General features: G+C 43.6%; 2 protein-coding genes across 3 annotated transcripts in view; both read right to left on the reverse strand.

The window, feature by feature from the left end:
• LOC139464065 (gasdermin-E-like) overlaps nucleotides 1-14,189 on the reverse strand; it is a 31,311-nt gene extending 17,122 nt beyond the window's left edge. For both annotated transcript variants that reach the window (XR_011653092.1, XM_071245615.1), the window contains exons 1-3: nucleotides 13,707-14,189; nucleotides 8,903-9,053; nucleotides 3,745-3,994 (exon numbers count right to left, since the gene is read on the reverse strand). Coding sequence is in view for 1 of the 2 variants with exons in the window: in XM_071245615.1 (XP_071101716.1) it covers nucleotides 3,745-3,994; nucleotides 8,903-9,053; nucleotides 13,707-14,125 (820 nt within the window). In the remaining variant the exon portion in view is untranslated. The remainder of the gene's footprint in view (nucleotides 1-3,744; nucleotides 3,995-8,902; nucleotides 9,054-13,706) is intronic.
• Nucleotides 14,190-19,575: 5,386 nt separating this feature from the next.
• LOC139463568 (neuronal acetylcholine receptor subunit alpha-7-like) overlaps nucleotides 19,576-26,540 on the reverse strand; it is a 29,431-nt gene continuing 22,466 nt past the window's right edge. The window contains exons 4-6 of the mRNA XM_071244841.1: nucleotides 23,667-23,776; nucleotides 22,936-23,474; nucleotides 19,576-21,523 (exon numbers count right to left, since the gene is read on the reverse strand). Of these exons, the coding sequence (XP_071100942.1) occupies nucleotides 21,075-21,523; nucleotides 22,936-23,474; nucleotides 23,667-23,776 (1,098 nt within the window). The 3' untranslated portion in view covers nucleotides 19,576-21,074. The remainder of the gene's footprint in view (nucleotides 21,524-22,935; nucleotides 23,475-23,666; nucleotides 23,777-26,540) is intronic.

Genomic DNA, 26,540 nt, shown 5'->3' on the forward strand with positions numbered 1-26,540 from the left:
AGTATTTCAGATACATAATAGAACTGTTTTTTATTATATTAAAGGGGCACTGATCTAACGCAATTCCCCGGGACTGGTTGTTGCCTTTGTTATTGTTTTTTCCCAGTGAGTACCCGGATGTATAGCAGAAATCTAGACTAGTTCGCGACCTCTGCTGCGCAATTCGTAAGCGCATCAGTCACTTTTATGGGTAGTAATAAGGGCGTATGGTCACATTGATCAACAAAATGAAATACAGTTTTCGAGATAATAAGGAAATGTAGGTATATTTGTTGGTAGCATCGGTAATGGCGACGACGTTTTGATAAGTCACTTGCTTTGTAATTTTGCGATTTTCGTTTACACTATTTTGACTAGCAACACAAAGTAAATATTTCAGCTGAGCATTGCTTTTTTATAGTGTGTATAATTTTTACTGTCAAAATGTGTAACATTTTCAAATTTATTAAAAGTGACTAAAAAAGATTTCCATTTGTATTATTATGTTAACGAATTGCAAACATTTTGATGTTTAATGTCACCACAAGAGACTGAAAATGTTACGTTGAAAAGTACATTTCTATGTTGTTTGGCTTCTAATCCTACATAATAGTCTGTTGTGATGTTTGTAGGCCCTTTTGATCATCTTAATCAATCTGGACAGATGCTTTAGTCCAAATGACTGAAATATTTACACATTTTATAAATTGCCTGAGAGAATCACATTTTACAAATTGACGGTAATATATACACGCTTAAAAAGGAAAAGACCTGTGAAAACAACGTCTATCGTGCATTGTAGACTTTCCCAACCAAGACGTTGAGAAACAAGAACGAATCGGTTCAAATGAAGGAAAACAAAATGCAAATACCATAATTGCAACCTACCAAATTTATGTGTATAAATTTTAGGAGCTTCCTTGTTCGAGGAATGTATCCGTGAATATCCACACAAAGGAACAATATCCCACTCGTCTGCAGCTGTACAAAGAAACTTATTCGATGTCACGTGTCTCAGTAACAATCAAATATTTTAAAACATATATATCGTTTCGGGATATTAGAACCCGTGTTCGTTTCTCAACTGATCACTTGGATTGTTTCAGGTGTTTTACATAGGTGCCAAGTCTCAATGGTCGGCTGAGAAAGCCCACGTGACAACTATTTTCATAACGTCCACGGTTCCTAAAAAATCCATTGAGTGATAGATAACAATGATCAATCAATCAACGTATTATCAGTTAACCCTTTGAACAAAGTATGTTGTTTTTACATCGGCACTTCCCGCCTTGATATGAGTGTATTCCCTTTGTTTTAGTAAACCTAGACATGTAAACACTCACTTTTGACATATCCACTGTGCAAGATAACAGTAATTAATCAATCAACGTATTTTCTTAATCCTTTGATGACTTGGAACGATCCGTTGATTTACAAAAAAAAGTAAATCAATTGATCATTCACCTCTTGCTGGTCTGCCACGTGCATATTACATAACACACATTTCACCTCACTTCAAACCTGGATTTAGATTGAATAATTACCCCAGACACAATAAATGCCAAATGGGAACCTTTGTTAGGTAATCTAAGTGGTGCTACCACTAATTGTACCTGTAATAAATTCATTAACTGAGCATCAAGTGAATGACGACAAATGTAGGGTTATACCAGAAAACGTGGATGACAACAAGAGAGTAGTAGTTGTATTATCGACGCAATCCGAAATCCGAAAATGCTTTCACTGAATAGATACTTTTTTTTAGTATTAAACTATAACCATCTGGGGTATTTCCAAATCCGATGAGCTCCGCCTTTCTTTTTGTCTGTTTGTTTAGGCTGAAGAAATTAATTTACATGCGCCCTTTGTCGAAATCACAGTTAACCAATCAGTGTTAATGCAAAAATTCGTAAAACAAATATTGCCTCCGGCCTCCAAGTGTATTTAGCTGTCCTTGCAGACGGTAGCCCAGTCTCTGGTCACGCTCAGTTGCGTTGCGTATCATCCGGGTACTTACGGGGAAAAAACAATAACAAAGGCAACAACCAGTCCGGGGAATTGCGTTAGATCAGTGCCCCTTTAACAGTAAATATTTCATTGTATTTATGTATTATTGAACTACAGTAAACTATGTTTATAACTAACATGCTTATAACAAACTGACAGATATGACAAACTTATTTTTTTGTACCGCCCATTTGCTGTATATATGCTGTACATATGCTTATTATCGAACCACAATTATAACTAAACCAAAATTAGTGGTCCCTTTGAATTTGTTATAACTGTAGTTTATGGTACCTTGAAAAGAACAGGTAATATTGTTCTCAATACTGATTTAACAGTTTTAGATAGTTTGTTTTTTTAATGACAGAAAATATTTTCAATTGGGATCAGACAAAGGAAATAGTCATCAGATAAATCAGAGGAGAGATCCAACCAGGTAGAAATACATTCATAGGAAGAACAATCCCTTCAATGCAGCAGTTCCTTGTAGGGTTCATTGAGGACAATCACAGTGTTAGATAGGAATATTCCACTCACCAGAACGCTCCACCCACCAGAACACTCCACACACCTGAATACTCCACCCACCTGAACACTCCACACACCTGAATACTCCACACACCTGAACACTCCACACACCTGAATACTCCACACACCTGAACACTCCACACACCTGAATACTCCACACACCTGAACACTCCACACACCTGAATACTCCACACACCTGAATACTCCACACACCTGAACACTCCACACACCTGAATACTCCACACACCTGAACACTCAACTTAATACTCTACCCACGTTTGACTCACCTGAACATTCCACACATCTAAACTCACCTGAACATTACACACACCTAAACTCACCTGAACATTCCACACACCTAAACTCACCTGAACATTCCACACACCTAAACTCGCCTGTACATTTCACACACCTAAACTCACCTGTACAATCCACACACATAAACTCACCTGAAAATTCCACACACCTAACATCACCTGAACATTCCACACGCCTAAACTCACCTGTACATTCCACACATCTAAACTCACCTGAACATACCACACATCTAAACTCACCTGAACATTCCACACACCTAAACTCACCTGAACAATCCACACACCTAAACTCACCTGAACATTCCACACACCTAAACTCACCTGAACATTCCACACACCTAAACTCACCTGAACATTCCACACACCTAAACTCACCTGAACATTTCAAACACCTAAACTCACCTGTACAATCCACACACCTAAACTCACCTGAACATTCCACACACCTAACATCACCTGAACATTCCACACCCCTAAACTCACCTGTACATTTCACACATCTAAACTCACCTGTACATTCCACACATCTAAACTCACCTGAACATTCCACACACATAAACTCACCTGAATATTCCACACACCTAAACTCACCTCTACATTCCACACACATAATCTCAGCTGTACATTCCACACACATAATCTCAGCTGAACATTCCACACCTAAACTCACCTGAACATTCCACACACCTAAACTCACCTGTACATTCCACACATCTAAACTCACCTGAACAATCCACACACCTAAACTCACCTGAACAATCCACACACCTAAACTCACCTGAACATTCCACACACCTTAACTCACCTGAACATTCCACACACCTTAAGTCACCTGAACATTCCACACACCTAAACTCACCCGAACAATCCATACATCTAAACACACCTGAACATTCCACACACCTAAACTCACCTGAACATTCCACAGCACTGAAGGACTCTGCCAGTGCATCCACCTGGTCGAGGTTGGCGAGACTGACAGGGGTGAATCCCCCCTTGGTGTCTGGATCCACCTGAACCTGGAAGCTCCCATCCTTGGTGCTGACCAGCAGCTCGTACACCCGGTACGCCACAGGGGTCGCACTGGGCACTTTCATCGTCTTCGACTTCTTCTCATCCACTTCTTCACTTGCAGTGACTGTGACAGCCGTGCTGCTTATGCACTGTTATAGAACAGAGAGGGGTCATAGGTCACCTAGTGGAGAGGTGAGGTGATATGGGGTTTACGGCACCTTCCAAGATTATTGCACTAATATAGCATGTGGCTGCTTGTGGTAGTCCAGACTAATGCGATTTTATAGTGCTAGCCCACTGAGATACCATGTCACAGTTTAAAAAGAATACCCCCCTCATACACAGTATACTGACTCTACAATGACCAGTCCTTGTTATAGCCCCTTCATGCCGAGCGCAAGGCATGGTAACAACAAGAACCATCTTTAATATCTTTTGATATGACGCGGATGGGGATTGAACCCCTGACCTTCAACTCTTCAAGCAGACGGTCTACCACTCGACCACTGAGGCGGTCTCTCAGGGAGGGAGAGTGGAATAAGTAATATTTGAATGGGTATTTTGATAGGTCACATTGTGAACAGGTAATGCTCACAGGTCACATCGTGAACAGGTAATGTTCACAGGTCATATCGTGACCAGGTAATGTTCACAGGTCATATCGTGACCAGGTAATGTTCACAGGTCATATCGTGACCAGGTAATGTTCACAAGTCATATCGTGACCAGGTAATGTTCGCAGGTCACATCGTGAATAGGTAATGTTCACAGGTCACATCATGAACTGGTTATTTTCACAGGTCATATCGTGACCAGGTAATGGTCACATGTCATATCGTGACCAGGTAATGTTCACATGTCATATCGTGACCAGGTAATGTTCGCAGGTCATATCGTGACCAGGTTATGTTCGCAGGTCACATCGTGAACTGGAAATGTTCACAGGTCACATCATGAACTGGTTATTTTCACAGGTCATATCGTGACCAGGTAATGTTCGCAGGTCACATCGTGACCAGGTAATGCACACAGGTCAAATTGATACTTGGTGGAATCAACAGGTCACATGTTAATTGGTAGAGGTAAGCAGGCTGGACAGGAAGGGTTGTGAAGGGTCACATGATATGGGGTGATTTTCACATGTGACAATGTGGTGATGGAGTGATTGTCACATGTGGTGATGTGATGTGATGATGTGATGTGGTGATGAGGTGATGTGGTGATGTGATGTTGTGATGTTGTGATGTGGTGATGTGATGATGTGATGAGGTGATGTCATGATGCTGTGATGTGATGTGATGTGATGATGTTGTGATGTGATGTGGTGATGTGGTGATGTGATGATGTGGTGATTTGATGGGGTGATGTGGTGATGTGATGGGGTGATGTGATGTGGTGATGTGACGTGATGGGGTGATGTGTTGATTTGATGGGGTGATGTGATGGGGTGATGTGATGTTGTGATGGGGTGATGTGTTGATGTGATGTGATGATGTGATGTGGTGATGTGATGTTGTGATGTTGTGATGTCATGATGTGGTGATGTGATGATGTGGTGATTTGATGGGGTGATGTGGTGATGTGATGGGGTGATGTGATGTACCACGATGTGACGTTGTGATGGGGTGATGTGATGATGTGATGTGATGTACCACGATGTGACGTTGTGATGGGGTGATGTGGTGATGTGATGGGGTGATGTGATGTACCACGATGTGACGTTGTGATGGGGTGATGTGGTGATGTGATGGGGTGATGTGATGTACCACGATGTGACGTTGTGATGGGGTGATGTGTTGATGTGATGGGGTGATGCGATGGGGTGATGTGATGTTGTGATGTGGTGATGTAATGGGGTGATGTGGTGATGTGATGGGTCATGGGGTGATGTGATGTGACGTTGTTATGGGGTGATGTGGTGATGTGATCGGGTGATGTGATGGGGTGATGTGGTGATGTGATGGGGTGATGTGATGATGTGGTGATGTGATGATGTGGTGATTTGATGGGGTGATGTGGTGATGTGATGGGGTGATGTGATGTGGTGATGTGACGTTGTGATGATGTGGTGATGTGATGATGTGGTGATTTGATGGGGTGATGTGGTGATGTGATGGGGTGATGTGATGTGGTGATGTGACGTGATGGGGTGATGTGTTGATTTGATGGGGTGATGTGATGTTGTGATGGGGTGATGTGTTGATGTGATGTGATGATGTGATGTGGTGATGTGATGATGTGGTGATTTGATGGGGTGATGTGGTGATGTGATGGGGTGATGTGATGTGGTGATGTGACGTTGTGATGTGGTGATGTGATGATGCGATGTGATGTACCACGATGTGACGTTGTGATGGGGTGATGTGGTGATGTGATGGGGTGATGTGATGTACCACGATGTGACGTTGTGATGGGGTGATGTGATGATGTGATGGGGTGATGCGATGGGGTGATGTGATGTTGTGATGTGGTGATGTAATGGGGTGATGTGGTGATGTGATGGGTCATGGGGTGATGTGATGTGACGTTGTTATGGGGTGATGTGGTGATGTGATCGGGTGATGTGATGGGGTGATGGGGTGATGTGGTGATGTGATGGGGTGATGTGATGTGGTGATGTGATGGGGTGATGTGATGGGGTGATGTGATGTGGTGATGTGATGATGTGATGTGGTGATGGGGTGATGGGATGTGGTGATGTGGTGATGTGATAGGGTGATGGGGTGATGTTACAAGTGAAATGGAAGTGGGTAACACACGTTAGCTGTGAATTAAATTGGAAGAAATTGAATCCAAATGTCTTGAATCACTCTATTTTTTATGGCAGAGATTTATGTTCTGGAATATCAGTATCGGATATATCGCACCCTGGGCAAGTTTATTGTGAGAGATCATCTACAGTGTTTTTTTCTGTAAAAATGGACTGTCATGTAAATATCTTGGTAGGACGCTTACAAAGCCTGTACAAATCGGTCCAGAAGTTGGTCAGGGGGCACTTATTGGACCAGCACACTTAATACAGCGAATGAGGTATTCCACTAGCAGGAGCAAGAGGAACTTGTCCCCCACAATACGAGGACCACATAAGCTAACACTGGTACCTACAGGACCACATAAGCTAACACTGGTACCTACAGGATCACATAAGCTAACACTGGTACCTACAGGACCACATAAGCTAACACTGGTACCCACAGGATCACATAAGCTAACACTTGTACCTACAGGATCACGTAAGCTAACACTGGTACCTACAGGATCACATAAGCTAACACTGGTACCTACATGATCACATAAGCTAACACTGGTACCTACAGGATCACATAAGCTAACACTGGTACCTACAGGACCACATAAGCTAACACTGGTACCTACAGGACCACATTAGCTAACACTGGTACCTACAGGATCACATAAGCTAACACTTGTACCTACAGGATCACATAAGCTAACACTGGTACCTACAGGACCACATAAGCTAACACTGGTACCTACAGGACCACATAAGCTAACACTGGTACCTACAGGATCACATAAGCTAACACTGGTACCTACAGGATCACATAAGCTAACACTGGTACCTACAGGACCACATAAGCTAACACTGGTACCTACAGGACCATGTAAGCTAACACTGGTACCTACAGGACCACATACGCTAACACTGGTTACTTCAGGACCACATACGCTAACACTGGTACCTACAGGATCACATAAGCTAACACTGGTACCTACAGGGACCACATACGCTAACACTGGTTACTTCAGGACCACGTAAGCTAACACTGGTACCTACAGGATCACATAAGCTAACACTGGTTACTTCAGGACCATGTAAGCTAACACTGGTACCTACAGGATCACATACGCTAACACTGGTTACTTCAGGACCAGGTAAGCTAACACTGGTACCTACAGGATCACATACGCTAACACTGGTTACTTCAGGACCACGTAAGCTAACACTGGTACCTACAGGATCACATAAGCTAACACTGGTTACTTCAGGACCACGTAAGCTAACACTGGTACCTACAGGACCACGTAAGCTAACACTGGTTACTTCTGGACCACGTAAGCTAACACTGGTTACTTCAGAACCACGTAAGCTAACACTGGTACCTACAGGATCACATAAGCTAACACTGGTTACTTCAGGACCATGTAAGCTAACACTGGTACCTACAGGATCACATAAGCTAACACTGGTTACTTCAGGACCAGGTAAGCTAACACTGGTACCTACAGGATCACATAAGCTAACACTGGTTACTTCAGGACCACGTAAGCTAACACTGGTACCTACAGGACCACGTAAGCTAACACTGGTTACTTCTGGACCACGTAAGCTAACACTGGTTACTTCAGAACCACGTAAGCTAACACTGGTACCTACAGGATCACATAAGCTAACACTGGTTACTTCAGGACCATGTAAGCTAACACTGGTACCTACAGGATCACATAAGCTAACACTGGTTACTTCAGGACCAGGTAAGCTAACACTGGTACCTACAGGATCACATAAGCTAACACTGGTTACTTCAGGACCACGTAAGCTAACACTGGTACCTACAGGACCACGTAAGCTAACACTGGTTACTTCTGGACCACGTAAGCTAACACTGGTTACTTCAGGACCAGGTAAGCTAACACTGGTACCTACAGGATCACATAAGCTAACACTGGTACCTACAGGATCACATAAGCTAACACTGGTTACTTCAGGACCACATAAACTAACACTGGTTACTTCAGGACCACATACGCTAACACTTGTACCTACAGGACCACGTAAGCTAACACTGGTTACTTCTGGACCACGTAAGCTAACACTGGTTACTTCAGAACCACGTAAGCTAACACTGGTACCTACAGGATCACATAAGCTAACACTGGTACCTACAGGATCACATAAGCTAACACCGGTTACTTCAGGACTACGTAAGCTAACACTGGTACCTACAGGACCACGTAAGCTAACACTGGTACCCACAGGGACCACATACGCTAACACTGGTTACTTCAGGACCACGTAAGCTAACACTGGTACCTACAGAAAACGTGCCTCCAGCTTTGCCTGTTTCATCAAAGTTGACTTGACTGGAGAGGTTGGCATCACTGACCAGCTTGACCACGCCAGTCACCACACACAGAGTCTTCTCATTGATCAGGGGCTTCACCAGCGGGTGGTCCAGATTGATTCTCCTGGTGATGAGAGATTAAGGTCAGGAGGTTAGTTAGCTCACCTGATCTCATTTCAGATCACAGATTAATATCATGGAATTTAAGTTGGCAGGAAAAAAAAAAGAAAAGAAAAAATGTTATTAATGTTTTGTAATGATTCTTATATTTTGACATTGAAGGTATTCTAACATTGGATTAAATACAACCATGTCTAGGGGTGGGCAATATAACATGGTATAACAGTGTGTTGCAATACGGCTGTCAACAACACATGTGTCGCAATACAACCATGAATGAATGAATGAATGAATGAATGAATGAATGAATGAATGAATGAATTCTGACATTGGATTCAATACAACCATGTCTAGGGGTGGGCAATATAACATGGTATAACGGTGTGTTGCAATACGGCTGTCAACAATACACGTGTCGCAATACAACCATGTCTAGGGGTAGGCAATATAACATGGTATAACGGTGTGTTGCAATATGGCTGTCAACAATACACATGTCGCAATACAACCATGTCTAGGGGTGGGCAATATAACATGGTATAACAGTGTGTTGCAATACGGCTGTCAACAATACACATGTCGCAATACAACCATGTCTAGGGGTGGGCAATATAACATGGTATAACGGTGTGTTGCAATACGGCTGTCAACAATACACGTGTCGCAATACAACCATGTCTAGGGGGGGGGGGGGGGGGGGGGGGGGGGCAATACGATTTACGTGCCAATGCTCTAACACTAACAATGTCCATCCTTGTCCCAATGCAGAGTGAGACTTAAGTCAGCATAATGCTGACCTGATCTTGGAAACACAAGACCGAAGTGGGGGAGTTTATAAACATTTGCTGCCAATGGGAATGCCTGGAGAATCGCAGTATATATCTAAATAATTTTATATGAAGATTGAAGCAAGTCTGCATTTATGTTCCTGACACCACAACTGAGCCACATGAGGACGTCTCTGTTGTTTGTGGCCAGGATGGTGCAGGAAGTGTCAAATGTCACCAGGAAAACTTTAAACTGTGATGGATTCCAGTACTTCAAATCAGGAAATTCATGTGTCAACAAATTAATGTGAGTGTCAACCCCTGGCCTAAAATTTGTCACGAGTAGCCCAGCCATGGAACTATCAGCAAACGGAAAACACCCAGACTGAGATCTAGAATTATACATAATACAGTATGGGGTAACTGAAGTTTAATAGAATAATATCATCACAAACATAACTTCAACTGCTTGACATGTGATCTATCTTCAATAAAACACAAACCAGGAAATTCCAAATACAGGTTTCAAGTGTTGTCAGATGAGTTAGCGATAATCCTTTGAGTATTTATGAGCGGTGTTGTGTATTCACCACAGCTGCTGTTACTATACTGGACATGTCCCCTATGTGGTGAGAAGCACTACATCTACCTGTATACTGGGAGTTTTGTTATATATGTCACTGTTTCCGCAAATGTGCAGTGAACCTGACATTTACAAAATACACTTGTACCACAATATGCCGAGATAAAAATGTGTCACTTTATTGATGTGAGCAAGAGACTGTCACAATTGTGGCCTTATTTTCCTGGTTTACAGTAAGTTACATACTGTCCATATGTGTCCTTGTCATTGTACAGAGCATAATGCTGTAGTGAGTGAGTGAGTATAGTTTTACGCTGCTTTAAGCAATATTCCAGCAATATCACGGCCGGGGAACACCAGAAATGGGCTTCCCACATTGTACCCATGTCGGGAATCGAACCCGGGTCTTCGGCGTCACAAGCGAACGCTTTAACCACTAGGCTACCTGACCGCCCCCATAATGCTGTATATGGCTGTTTTGAGTTGATGTCACACGTGATACACATGGTGCAGCACACACACTGATACAAACTAGAAGGCACATGAAACATTATACCCAGTACTTACTGGTGTGTAGGGGCGGTGGGGTAGCCTGGTGGTTAAAGCCTTCGCTCGTCACGCTGAAGACCTGGGTTCGATTCCCGACATGGGTACAATATGTGAAGCCCATTTCTGGTGTCCCCCACCGTGATTTTGCTAGAAAAATGCTAAAAGCGGCGTAAAACCAAACTCACTACTGGTGTGTAATAGGCCCAGTGACAGCAGAGTTCACTGGCTCTGAGGAGTGTCTAGATCAAATCCCACTTCTCACTCTGCAGCATTAGACATTACCACTAGTCCTATAGTCCATGTCAAACTGCCCAGTAGTCAAGGTATCATAAGGACGAGCAGAAATTTGCCATTTTTAAGGGTTTTGCTACACGTCATTTGTATAAGGACTAGAGGACAAAAACAGTTTGTTTCTATTGCTGCTCTGGCCCCTTGCATTGTGTTTTACTAAAGGTAACTGTGAGGATACAACAGCCAGCTGGAACACTCCTGTGAGACTCTGTAGTATGGTCATGCAACAGGGCTGGTGAGTCAAGACAAAAAGACTTGTTGGAAAGATAATGAATTTTAGTCAATTTTAAATTGATATAATTATAATGTTTAACAAAATATAATCATAAAATTGAGAAATTCAATAATCACATGGAAGAGAGCCTATTAACTGTCTATTATTTATCAAATACTTTTACCTAACCTTACTTTTCCCCCAAGGAAACTATTTACGTCCAAATCGTGAGGAATAAGAGAGACAATTGACTACAAGATACATACAACTTCGAGACATACTTATATGAAATTTATATGATGTTTCTTATAGATTCTCAAACTAGCCACCTGATGTCCCTTGTCCTATGTAATTACACTCAATTACAGGATTTCCTACAGGTGCGAAATAAAAGATTCAACCCAATAGATTAAAAATATATTGAATACGAAAGAAAACGATCAATATCCAATGTGAATGGTAGTTATTAGTTGTGATGAAAACATCCATTTACTTTTCAGAAGTGTAATGCAGAAAAAGTGCTGCGTCATGCCTTCAGCAACCCCAAGTGTGAAAATGGACCATCAGATTTTTGTAAGACTAACATTTCTGGAAAATTCAGCCTTTTTTTCTACTTCGAAAAAAGCATTAACTTGCATGGACTTTTGAGTGAAAAGAATTGCTCCCATCTCTTGGACTATAACGTTTGAGTAAATTCTCAAAGGCTAAAACAAGATAACCAGAGCCCTGATGTTCTCCATACATAATGGGTCAACATGTCAAATTACCCTCACACAATCTAGTTCTTGTTGGCTTGGTTTGTTTGTTGTTTAACGCCACACTAAACAATATTCCAGCTATATGACCACAGTCAGTAAATAAGTGAGTCTAGACCAGACAATCTAGTGACCAATATTATGAGCACTGATCATCCCCATCAAGGTACAATGACCTTGACACACCATCAATCCAGTCACCAAGCCGGACCTCCTGATCCTGTTAGTTGCCCCTGACAGACATGGGTTGCTAAAGATCATTTCTAAGGCAGGTCTAGCTCGTGTTGGTATCATCCAAACATACCAAATGGACCAACTAATGTCAAACAGTTCGGATTCTGGCAGTGTACACCTTCATCATCACCAGACATGGAGGCACTAGTCCAGTGGTGGAAGTGTTCACCCGTCTCATCACAGGGCTTGATTCCCACACGGGTACAACATGCACAATGTGTGAAGTATTTTGGTGCAACTGATTTTGGAATTGGTTGATAGAAAAATGACCCTGCAATGATATTCTTTAAAGTTTACTTTGATAGTGTTTGTGAACAATGGTGAAGGCCAATGCTAAGTCAGCATTGACTCTCATGTCTACCTGGATGTTACAAACTGGTTACTGTAAGTAGGAAGTACCCACTCAGGGTTTCCGGGTCAGATAGTGTCCCCAGCAGTCTGTGTTCGTCCATCTTCCCAAGGCAAGGGAGTTAACTGACTACAAAAGTCCAGTTTCCACCCCTGCCAAACTAGGATGGAATTTAGTGGCCTAATCGGAGTGCCACCAGTTGCTATAACCAGGTATGTCCTTTCTATGTCCATCCTACTGACCAATCAGATTCCACCTCTCATATCACTTGTATTTACTTCAAACAAAATGGCCGCTCCCAAGTCATGACGACCTGATTGATAATGAAGACCTATAGTGTAATAAAAATTATTTGAGCTCCTTGATTAAAAACGTGAAAAGATTACGAAACTATCTGTCAATGCCCAGTTGACGGTACTCATGCTTTGCAAATCCTGCAATCTATGTTGTTTATGAACTGGACGTCTAGTTCGTAGCGTGATTTTGATACTGATAGTGATATGCCTGGCACTGTGCCCAGGTGTTGATGATGGTAGCTCATGCCTTCAATCACTAGCTTGTGTGATCCAGACAAGATTATGTTCAGAATGTCATCACATAGATGGTTGCAGATATTGAGTTACACTCACCCAACAACTGTAGCTGTGTGCATCCCACATGGGGATTCTGGCCGGGTTACATTTAGTATTATAGGGTGTTTTAATGGATCGGGCGGTCAGTCTTGTTGACTTGTTTGATAGAGTGACATTGTAACCTGATGGTGTAGATCACGACTCATAATATCAATCACTGGAATGTTTGGTTCTGACTCGATGATTTATTACGTACGACTGACCCGGGGCAAAACTCACTCAGTAATACTCACAGTTCAGGCGGGGAGGTACAAAAATAATAATCAAAAGATTACTTAATTACCTTGAATTTATTTCATCAAGGAACGGCTGTAATTCGACTTCGTCCTTCTGCAGATCTCCCAGGGGACTTTGAACAATCACAGATCTCGCTCCTTGCAGGTCGATGTCAACCAGTTCTTTAGCAAGTTCAACACCGAACTTTCCTTTCAAGGACAGATTTGTACTTCGATTAAAACCCTTACAAAAAATCTTCTCGTCAATTTTGACGACGGGCTCTTTCGTTGGGTCCTCTAGAATGTCACTGAGTTTGAATTCTGTCGTATAACACTTGTGCTTTGTCCAAAACAGCAGATGACGGCGTGTTTCTTTCATCACAATACTTAATGGATAAATATTGTCGGACGCGTCCAAGTTTGGGACTGGCAGTAAGGTGTCCTTCCCAAGTGACCGAACCACCTGGTGAACTGTCGAAGAAAACATTTTCTCTTGTAAGATGTCGAACGCTGTTTACCATTAACCTGCGTCTAGCTCAGATTGTTGTGGAAACGATGTCAAAAGGAAGTTATTTATGGATGAGAGTTAGCTCCCCTGAAGCATTACCTCATCTAGACTTGCAATGTGTCTCCTCCCTACTTATAACGGAATGCTCGACTGACGTATTGTAGAAGGGAATCTGGCTGTTCTCGCGATCTTGTAACATGGCAGTTTGATAGTTGGATTTTAGTTAAACCTTTTCCGAAATAGGAAAGCAGTAGTTGATAGTTTGTAGGGGATGTGTGCTACGCTGACGAGGTACGGTCGAACGTACGCTAACACAACCAGCAGAGTGATGGTCAGAAGGTAGGAATTGGAAAACCCACCAGTTGTTTTCGGCACCGCAATTCACGGATCAGGAGTAGGCGTGCTAGGATACTATGAGTGTGGGTTCGAATCCATATCCGTGCACCAAGATGGTATAAGTTTAGTACTGACGGTGCTATGCCCTCAACCAGCCCACATACCCCGCCCTCTCACACGCACGCTCCTCCCTGACACGTGTCACTGTGCTGACGCTGACGTGAACCTTGTATAAAGTAAGTTACAGCGTTCTTGTTTCTACTCACAGTGGAACAATATTGTACAACATCTAACTTGACAATAACTGAAACAGAGTTCAAATCGACCAACTCACTCACTCACTCACTCACTCACATGAAGGCCCCTGGGCTTTTCCCGAGCTCAAGGTAATACATTTTCAGCCAAAACTGAGGAGGCGTGTTTTATCCAAATTATGAACCGTCGTAATGCAAGAAATAACAGAAAAAATAAGAAAACATAGACATACCTTATAGTGAAACAATACAGTGTATCGCGGCATAAAAGGAATTTTGCTCAAAGCGTGCGAGAGAAAAAACATGCGCAGCATTGACAAGCTGTAGTTTTGACATGACAAACTTAACAAATTCGCAAAAACATTGGATTACGAAACATAACACGATATGTGAGAATGCATGATCGATTCACGTCATGGAATTTTCACTCTAAAAAAAAGAAATGTGACTTTTAACCAACCATCAAACACAATTGTGTTCATATCAAGAGGCACGTCTACAAAAACCTAGGTACATGTATTACAATTGAAATGTATTCCCCAGGTCTCAGGATATCCACCGGAATTCCCCGGGCATTGTTGATATTGCCTGCCTTGGAAGTTTACCAACATATTGAAGACCCTTCTCTTATTGTAGTGTGACGTCATCAGAGGTTTATAAGGGACGGTACCCCCTGTTTGTCTCCCGGGGATATTCTATGGAAGGATATATCTCAGTACCCCGTGTTTGTCTCCCGGGGATGTTTAAGGGAAGGATATACCCCAGTACCATGTGTTTGTCTCCCGGGGATATTCTATGGAAGGATATACCTCAGTACCATGTGTTTGTCTCCCGGGGATATTCTATGGAAGGATATACCTCAGTACCATGTGTTTGTCTCCCGGGGATATTCTATGGAAGGATATACCCCAGAACCATGTGTTTGTCTTCCGGGGATATTCTAAGGAAGGATATACCTCAGTACCATGTGTTTGTCTCCCGGGGATATTCTATGGAAGGATATACCTCAGTACCACGTGTTTGTCTCCCGGGGATATTCTATGGAAGGATATACCTCAGTACCATGTGTTTGTCTCCCGGGGATATTCTATGGAAGGATATACCTCAGTACCACGTGTTTGTCTCCCGGGGATATTCTATGGAAGGATATACCTCAGTACCACGTGTTTCTCTCCCGGGGATATTCTATGGAAGGATATACCTCAGTACCATGTGTTTGTCTTCCGGGGATATTCTATGGAAGGATATACCCCAGAACCATGTGTTTGTCTTCCGGGGATATTCTAAGGAAGGATATACCTCAGTACCATGTGTTTGTCTCCCGGGGATGTTTAAGGGAAGGATATACCCCAGTACCATGTGTTTGTCTCCCGGGGATATTCTATGGAAGGATATACCTCAGTACCACGTGTTTGTCTTCCGGGGATATTCTATGGAAGGATATACCTCAGTACCATGTGTTTGTCTCCCGGGGATATTCTATGGAAGGATATACTTCAGTACCACGTGTTTGTCTCCCGGGGATATTCTATGGAAGGATATACCTCAGTACCACGTGTTTGTCTCCCGGGGATATTCTATGGAAGGATATACCTCAGTACCATGTGTTTGTCTTCCGGGGATATTCTATGGAAGGATATACCCCAGAACCATGTGTTTGTCTTCCGGGGATATTCTAAGGAAGGATATACCTCAGTACCATGTGTTTGTCTCCCGGGGATATTCTATGGAAGGATATACCTCAGTACCATGTGTTTGTCTCCCGGGGATATTCTAAGGAAGGATATACCCCAGAACCATGTGTTTGTCTTCCGGGGATATTCTATGGAAGGATATACCTCAGTACCACGTGTTTGTCTCCCGGGGATATTCTATGGAAGGATATACCTCAGTACCACGTGTTTGTCTCCCGGGGATATTCTAAGGAAGGATATACCTCAGTACCATGTGTTTGTCTCCCGGGGATATTCTATGGAAGGATATACCTCAGTACCACGTGTTTGTCTCCCGGGGATATTCTATGGAAGGATATACCTCAGTACCATGTGTTTGTCTCCCGGGGATATTCTATGGAAGGATATACTTCAGTACCATGTGTTTGTCTCCCGGGGATATTCTAAGGAAGGATATACCTCAGTACCATGTGTTTGTCTCCCGGGGATGTTCTAAGGAAGGATATACTTCAGTACCATGTGTTTGTCTCCCGGGGATATTCTATGGAAGGATATACCTCAGTACCATGTGTTTGTCTCCCGGGGATATTCTATGGAAGGATATACCTCAGTACCATGTGTTTGTCTCCCGGGGATATTCTATGGAAGGATATACCCCAGAACCATGTGTTTGTCTTCCGGGGATATTCTATGGAAGGATATACTTCAGTACCACGTGTTTGTCTCCCGGGGATATTCTATGGAAGGATATACTTCAGTACCATGTGTTTGTCTCCCGGGGATATTCTATGGAAGGATATACCTCAGTACCATGTGTTTGTCTCCCGGGGATATTCTATGGAAGGATATACCTCAGTACCATGTGTTTGTCTCCCGGGGATGTTTAAGGGAAGGATATACCTCAGTACCATGTGTTTGTCTCCCGGGGATATTCTATGGAAGGATATACCTCAGTACCATGTGTTTGTCTCCCGGGGATATTCTATGGAAGGATATACCTCAGTACCACGTGTTTGTCTCCCGGGGATATTCTAAGGAAGGATATACCCCAGAACCATGTGTTTGTCTTCCGGGGATATTCTATGGAAGGGTATACCTCAGTACCATGTGTTTGTCTCCCGGGGATATTCTATGGAAGTATATACCTCAGTACCATGTGTTTGTCTCCCAGGGATGTTTAAGGGAAGGATATACCTCAGTACCATGTGTTTGTCTCCAGGGGATGTTTAAGGGAAGGATATACCCCAGTATCATGTGTTTGTCTCCCGGAGATGTTCTATGAAATGATATACTTCAGTACCACGTGTTTGTCTCCCGGGGATATTCTAGGGAAGCTTATACCTCAGTACCACGTGTTTGTCTCCCGGAGATGTTCTATGAAATGATATACTTCAGTACCACGTGTTTGTCTCCTGGAGTTGTTCTAGGGAAGCTTATACCCCAGTACCATGTGTTTGTCTCCCGGAGATGTTCTATGAAATGATATACTTCAGTACCGCGTGTTTGTCTCCCGGGGATATTCTAGGGAAGCTTATACCCCAGTACCACGTGTTTGTCTCCCGGAGATCTTCTAGGGAAGCTTATACCCCAGTACCATGTGTTTATCTCCCGGAGATGTTCTATGAAATGATATACTTCAGTACCACGTGTTTGTCTCCCGGAGATGTTCTATGAAATGATATACTTCAGTACCACGTGTTTGTCTCCTGGAGTTGTTCTATGAAATGATATACTTCAGTACCACGTGTTTGTCTCCCGGAGATGTTCTATGAAATGATATACTTCAGTACCACGTGTGTGCCCCGGAGATGTTCTATGAAATGATATACTTCAGTACCACTTGTTTGTCTCCCGGAGATGTTCTATGAAATGATATACTTCAGCACCACGTGTTTGTCTCCCGGATATGTTCTATGAAATGATATACTTCAGTACCACGTGTGTGCCCCGAGATGTTCTATGAAATGATATACTTCAGTACCACGTGTTTGTCTCCCGGAGATGTTCTATGAAATGATATACTTCAGTACCACGTGTTTGTCTCCCGGAGATGTTCTATGAAATGATATACTTCAGTACCACGTGTGTGTCCCGGAGATGTTCTATGAAATGATATACTTCAGTACCACGTGTTTGTCTCTCGGAGATGTTCTATGAAATGATATACTTCAGTACCACGTGTTTGTCTCCCGGAGATGTTCTATGAAATGATATACTTCAGTACCACTTGTTTGTTTCCCGGGGATGTTCTATGGAATGATATACTTCAGTACCACTTGTTTGTCTCCCGGGGATGTTCTATGGAAGGGCATATCGCGGTACCACGTGTTTGTCTCCCGGGGGTATACGTGTGTGTAGTTGAGGTCGAAATAGTTCCACGGGAAGGTGGCGTGTGTCGCTCCCGACAGTGACATGACGTGTCACCCTACGCTACACCATCTGCAGTGCAGTCACTGATTTCCTGAAGAACACGCATTGCTCACATGCGACACTCATGAAATCTACAGACACACGCCAAGAAGGAAATGTGAAGCGTCTGTAAAATAACTCAGAAACTACAGTGATTCTGTCAATTGCTTCAGCAGCTGTTGGAGTCATCACACAGTTGCTGCAACTAAAGATGAACCCGTGATGTTGTTCAGGCCACAACAAATTAAATTTTTAGTTTTTCTGATTTTCTTTCTCTCACAGTGAGTGAGTGAGTTGGGTTTAACGCCGCTTTTAACACTATTCCATATATATCGCGGCGTGTCAGCTTAATGTGGAAGGAAAGCCCGAGGTGATGCAGGTCTAAGAGGTTTACCACTTCGGTGAAACCCACGAGCACTGGTATGGTGCTGACAAACCTAGAAACATAATCGGGACGAATCGGGATTCGAACCCACAATCATAGGTTTCTGGCATGCCCAAGGGACGCAACTCTGCACAGCGAATCGCGGCGCCTTAGACGACTGGGCCACCCGTGCCCCCTTTTGTTCACAGAAGAATGAGGAGCTCCCGAAGACAAGATAATTAGAATACCGTGACCCGGCCATGGTACACATGTGGCGATGACGCAGCCGTTGTCCATGTCGTCGGGTTTACAACTAAACATAAGACACAACGTAAACGTTTTATTCTTTACTGTTGAGGATTCATAAAAAAACATAATAAATACATTGACAGATTTTACATATATAATAATAATGAGTTCAGTAATCACAGGTGCAGCTTCATCTGAGAACAGCCTACAACACTGCAACTGTATCTCAGAACATATCAAGACAACTTCATCTGAGAAGTTGGGGACTGTTCCCTCAGTTCACAACAATCTTACCACAGATGACAATATAGCCGCTGACAACAATCTTACCACAGATGACAATATAGCTGCGCTGACAACAATCTTACCACAGATGACAATATAGCAGCGCTGACAACAATCTTACCAAAGATGACAATATAGCTGCGCTGACAATCTTACCACAGATGACAATATAGCTGCGCTGACAACAATCTTACCGCAGATGACAATATAGCAGCGCTGACAAACAATGCTACTGCGGCTGGTATGTCGAACAATACATAAATTGCAAATAATTCCATGGTATTTGATTGGCTAACTAAGCAATGTTTATAGCGTTTATGATCGCATAAACCGAAAAGAACAATAAGCCTTAAAAGCAAAATTTTAAAATTAAGAAATCTTGGAAAGCATCTTTGGCAGGCAGAGAATTTTCAACTTATGTCAAAAAGAAGTCAGCATCAACATCCCACGTTAATTCGTAAGTATCTAATAAATATAATATATTCCACTGTAACGTATTTAGGCCACGTGATGCTTCAGCTCTTTCTAGCCTTTGAGCATTACTCGATGACTATCTGTAACGTTATATGAATCCTACACATAATGTTTATGATAATGTCATCGGCAAACGAGCGATGTTTCTAAATCGGCTGTGGTACCTTGCAGTGAGCGAGTGAGTGAGAATGGTTTAACGCCGCTTTTAGCAACAGTCCAGCAATATCATGGCGGGGCACACCAGACATAGGGTTTAACACATTGTCCCCACGTGGGGAATCAATCCCGGGTCTTTAGCGTGACGAGCGAAGGCTTTAACCACTAGTGTTTCTGTACAGTAGGCACTAGACAGGGGACCACTAGACAGGGGACCACTAGACAGGGGGCCACTAGACAGGGGACCAATAGACGCCGTTTTGTATTTGTTTCTTTGCATTTTAGCGCTGCAACCATCAACGTCGCAGCTAAATGACGGCGCTAAGTAAATATTCGCTTTTGGACCTGGCAATCCAGTGATTGACCCCATTAACATCGGCATGCGATGACATGCATCAACCAAGTCAATGTGCCTGACCACGCGATCCATTAAGTCGCGTAGACAAGCGTAGGTTGCTGGAGACCTATATTCTTTTCCAAAATCCCCAGGGAATCCCGCCGTTTTGAAAATAACATTATTTTAACTGAACATGCAGAAAGTCAAAATTATTAAATCAAAATATATGTGTCACAAGTGTCCAAATGCTTGTGAGACCTGGATTCTTGTGTGTCGCCGTTCTTCCTCGCCGTGGATGTGTGTTCATGCTATCAACCACTGGTTTATCTTTGCAACGCCGTCGTCATATAGATTTGCGAGTATTGACAAATTCGCGTAGAAACTGGCGAGATTATAATTCCGCGGTGTAGTTGCTGCTCCTTTCTAATCCCAGAACGAGGAAGAATATTAGAGAAATGAGTGAAATAACAATAAGATAGAACCGGAAGAACAGGGTATCACAGACCCGCGCAATGTCCTTCCATCCCAATTCAGCCGTGCTGCTGGCGGCGGACGACGCCCGGTCACTGAAGTCGCCCAGAGACCTCTTCTGGTTGGCCTTGCTTCGGATGTTCTGAATGCCCTTGAACTGGGTCTCTTCTCCATCGATGTCCGAATTGCTGGCGGAGACTGTTCCCGACTTCCGGCAGCCACGGGAACAGACCAGAGGCATGATGACCACCCTGGTGATCTGCCCCAACCAGTACGGCACCTCACCCTCCCGGTAGTGGAAGTCAAGCACGATGACAGTCAGCAGCACGGACAGTCCGCTCAGACACAGGATCACAGCCAGGTAGACAGCTGAAACACAAGAAAACCACAAGAAATACAATCCCAGGATCACAGCCAGGTAGACAGCTGAAACACAAGAAAACCACAAGAAATACAATCCCAGGATTACAGCCAGGTAGACAGCTGAAACACGAGAAATACAATCCCAGGATCACAGCCAGGTAGACAGCTTAAACACAAGAAATACAACCCCAGGATCACAGCCAGGTAGACAGCTGAAACACAAGAAATACAACCCCAGGATCACAGCCAGGTAGACAGCTGAAACACAAGAAAACCACAAGAAATACAATCCCAGGATTACAGCCAGGTAGACAGCTGAAACACGAGAAATACAATCCCAGGATCACAGCCAGGTAGACAGCTGAAACACAAGAAATACAACCCCAGGATCACAGCCAGGTAGACAGCTTAAACACAAGAAATACAACCCCAGCATCACAGCCAGGTAGACAGCTTAAACACAAGAAATACAACCCCAGCATCACAGCCAGGTAGACAGCTGAAACACAAGAAAACCACAAGAAATACAATCCCAGGATTACAGCCAGGTAGACAGCTGAAACACGAGAAATACAATCCCAGGATCACAGCCAGGTAGACAGCTGAAACACAAGAAATACAACCCCAGGATCACAGCCAGGTAGACAGCTTAAACACAAGAAATACAACCCCAGCATCACAGCCAGGTAGACAGCTTAAACACAAGAAATACAACCCCAGCATCACAGCCAGGTAGACAGCTTAAACACAAGAAATACAACCCCAGCATCACAGCCAGGTAGACAGCTTAAACACAAGAAATACAACCCCAGGATCACAGCCAGGTAGACAGCTTAAACACAAGAAATACAACCCCAGCATCACAGCCAGGTAGACAGCTGAAACAAGAAATACAACCCCAGGATCACAGCCAGGTAGACAGCTGAAACACAAGAAATTACAACCCCAGGATCACAGCCAGGTAGACAGCTTAAACACAAGAAACGCCATCCCAGGATCACAGGTGGCTGCATCATTATCAATCATATGATTTGTTTGTTTGTTTGTTGTTTAACGCCGCATGGGTACAATGTGTGAATCCCATTCTGGTGTCCCCCGCCGTGATATTGCTGGAATATTGCTAAAAGCGGCGTAAAACCATACTCACTCACTCGTCTTCCACTGCTACGTGTCCTACCTACACGGCTAAGACTATATTTATTACTACTACTTCATCTTCTACCACAACATCACCTACCACTACTGCGTCTACTGCTACAACGTTTCATTACATCAAGCAGTGTCTTAGCCATGTAGGAGGTGTTGCTGGAGTTGGTGGGCATTCGGTCAGCAATGAAGATCAGGATCTACTACCACTTCGCCCACTACTACTACGTCTACAACTACGTCTACTACCACTACGCCAACCCGTTTCTTACCCATGTAGGAGGTGTTCCGGGAGGTGGTGGGCATGCTGTCGGCGATGAGAGTCAGGAAGACAGCAAAGGAGAGAAGCACCGTGAGGGAGTAGCCCATCTTCTCCCCGCTGTCCGGAGGCAGGACGAACACCAGGGCCGACAGGATGGACAGAACCACCACGGGAAGGATGATGTTGATGCCATAGTAGTCCGGCTTCCGCTGTAGCTTGAAGACGAAGGACACTGCCGCGTACGTTTCCGCGTCAACATCCTGGGTCTTTTCAGATCTTTCGCTGTAAGCTTTATTCAAGTTCCACTCACCGTTCCTCTCAAACTCAGCTGTCTCCACGCCAGTGCCGTACTTGAACAGGTCGAGCTCCCGGAGGTTATAGCCCCAGCTCTGCACGACCACAGAACATTCCTGGGAGTCGAAGGGGTAGTAGGTGATGTCAATGTCGCAGTGGGTTGTATAAATTCCGGGTGGATTCCAGAAAATTTTGCCCTCGTTTGTGACTCTCATGGGGATATTGTCGTTGGCGATGACGTCTAAATTGTCGATCCTGTAACAAAACATGGACTGTTTAACAAATAAGACGTTTAAGGACTCCACCGTGCAGTCACATACCGCTGGCCCTATAATATTCTGATTGGCACGGACTCCCCTCACCTCCACCCCCTCACTTCCACTTAAAACTGGTTGAACCCCCTCTCTTAGCAGGGTCATTGTATACACTTATTTTCAGGAAACTTACGCGTTCTTCACAACCAGTGAGGGTCGCCATATTTCCGTCTCGTCCGCGAAAAGGAACCCAATGCCGCTGTACGCTGCAGGAGTCCAACCGAGCCGGGTGTCGTTCCATATCTACGGATGAAGAGCATTATAGCCATAATACATTTGTTTGATTAGTACCGAATAGAAAATGTTACCCCATCTGCTAGTGTTTGATTTATGACAACAATACATGAGGCAGGTCTTCTAGTTTTATCTGTTTGAAAAAGGCCCGATTATTCGTACATTGCTGAGGAACCAAGGGTCATAATCGAGGTAAATGTGGAATTCAATCCAAGCGGATCCGGGCAACAAAGGATGACAATTCAATTTGAAATTTCTGTACATGATTACAGACAAAATACTCTCTTGGACGAAACCTGTTTCATCCGGTTCGTCCCAGTCAAAACTGACCAGTCTTGAACTAGTTGCCAAAGAGGATAAATTATAACCAGGGTTTTCAATGTAGCGCCCAGCACCATCACAATGCTATGGGATCGGTTTCAACTGAATGGGTCAACACGTGATCGGCCAAGATCGCTACATCCGACTGCGCCACCTACGCGAAAGACGACCACAGCCACCTCTACCGCATCCCAAATACCCGGACTGCGCAGAATCTCCAACCAGACCGTACGAAACCGTTTAAGAGCAGCAGGTCTACGAGCAAGACGTCCTGTTCGACGCGTCATATTGAGTCGACAACTTCGTCAACAACGACTGCATTGGAGTCGTCAACACAGGTAATGGCCTCAACAGCAATGGAGAGATGTCTGGTTCAGCGACGAATCAAGATTTCTCCTCCGTCGAGGGGATGGAAGAGCACGGGTCTACAGACGTCGGGGAGAACGTTACGCCGGAAACTGCGCACAGGAAGTGGACAGGTTTGGTGAGGGCAGCGTTATGATGTGGGCGGCTATCTCTCATCACGACAGGACAGGTTTGGTCCATATCCAGGGCAATCTTACGGCTCAACGATACATCAACGAAATTCTCCTACAACACGTCCTCCCAATTTCAGCCAACGGCAACGGTGTATTGCAGCAGGACAACGCTCGACCGCATACAGCACGGATCACAAGAGCCTGTCTACACAGCAACAACGTTGATGTTCTCCCCTAGTCCTCCAGATTCCCGGATTTCAACCCGATAGAGCACCTGTGAGATGACTTGGATAGACGGCTACGCCGACGTCAACCACAACCTCAGAATTAACCTCTTTCAGTTATAAGTCCAATTATGCAGATATTATGTATTTTGTAGAAAATTATATTGCTGATTTGAAACAGTCATTGTTAATATATAAATATGCAAATAAAGAATATCACTACCATGACAGTGTGGGTTCGAATCCCAGATGGGAGTCAACTCCAAAAAAGTACTAGAATCTGCACTTTATTTAGAAAGTGTTATCCCAAAATATAACATTTGCCACCTTGACAGGTTATTTGGAGGTCTGCGCACATAAAATATTGTTTATTGTTCATTTTGTAAGACCAGTAGTCCCTGACCACGTGGACTGTTATGGTCGTGTGTATCGTGGTTGAGTACCCAATGCTTTAACTTCAATATATCGCCATCAAATTTATGGGCAGCCCAACTGCTGCAGACATATGTTCCGTTTCAGTTTCACGTATACTGAACAAAATAGTTAAGGAACCTGAATATTTTGGGGCATATTTTTATGAAATTGTGTACCCAGTCTCCTCTACCAAAATATGCCCCAAAATATTCATGATCCCGAACTAATTAAGTGTAAATGAAACTGACGCAGGTGATAAGCCTTCTGTGCTTTCTTGTATTTTGTTGTTGAGTATATATACCCCTTTTAAGTTAATGAGTTTGAATTACGGTATCTAAAGACAACATGGGGAGAATGCATAGCTGAATAAAACACCCAAATTCATCAGGAACAAACAACACAAATGCACGCCAACAGAAACCTCGATGTGATTAATGGAAAGCACGATTTGCCGACACAATACACCAGTCTGGTGAATGGCGGACAATAGAGCGTGACCAGCGTAATAGTACAAAGCTTTTACAACACAACATACACTGGCTGTGATATATCGCTTAATGGTGTGTATGGAACGTCAACCTAAGTAAGTCTTTAGCACTCGTGTACATTTCGAACCGTCATGTGTGTTTGTAGCTCGTCAGGTGTGTGTGTGTGTTTGTAGCTCGTATATCAACACCCGCCTTGTGTGTGTTTGTAGCTCGTATATCAACACCCGACTTGTGTGTGTTTGTAGCTAGTATATCAACACCCACCATGTGTGTGTTTGTACCTCGTATATCAACACCTGCCATGTGTGTGTTTATAGCTCGTATATCAACACTCGCCATGTGTGTGTTTGTAGCTAGTATATCAACACCTGCCATGTGTGTGTTTGTAGCTAGTATATCAACACTCGCCACGTGTGTGTTTGTAGCTTGTATATCAACACCCACCATGTGTGTGTTTGTAGCTAGTATATCAACACCCACCATGTGTGTGTTTGTAGCTCGTATATCAACACTCGCCATGTGTGTGTTTGTAGCTCGTATATCAACACCCGCCTTGTGTGTGTTTGTAGCTAGTATATCAACACCCGCCACGTGTGTGTTTGTAGCTCGTATATCAACACCCGACATGTGTGTGTTTGTACCTCGTATATCAACACCTGCCATGTGTGTGTTTGTAGCTCGTATATCAATACTCGCCATGTGTGTGTTTGTAGCTCGTATATCAACACCTGCCATGTGTGTGTTTGTAGCTAGTATATCAACACTCGCCACGTGTGTGTTTGTAGCTCGTATATCAACACCCACCATGTGTGTGTTTGTAGCTAGTATATCAACACCCGACTTGTGT

Source organism: Haliotis cracherodii, unplaced genomic scaffold (assembly GCF_022045235.1).
Source record: "Haliotis cracherodii isolate W230 unplaced genomic scaffold, xgHalCrac1.p SCAF_16, whole genome shotgun sequence".
NCBI classification, from domain to species: domain Eukaryota; kingdom Metazoa; phylum Mollusca; class Gastropoda; order Lepetellida; family Haliotidae; genus Haliotis; species Haliotis cracherodii.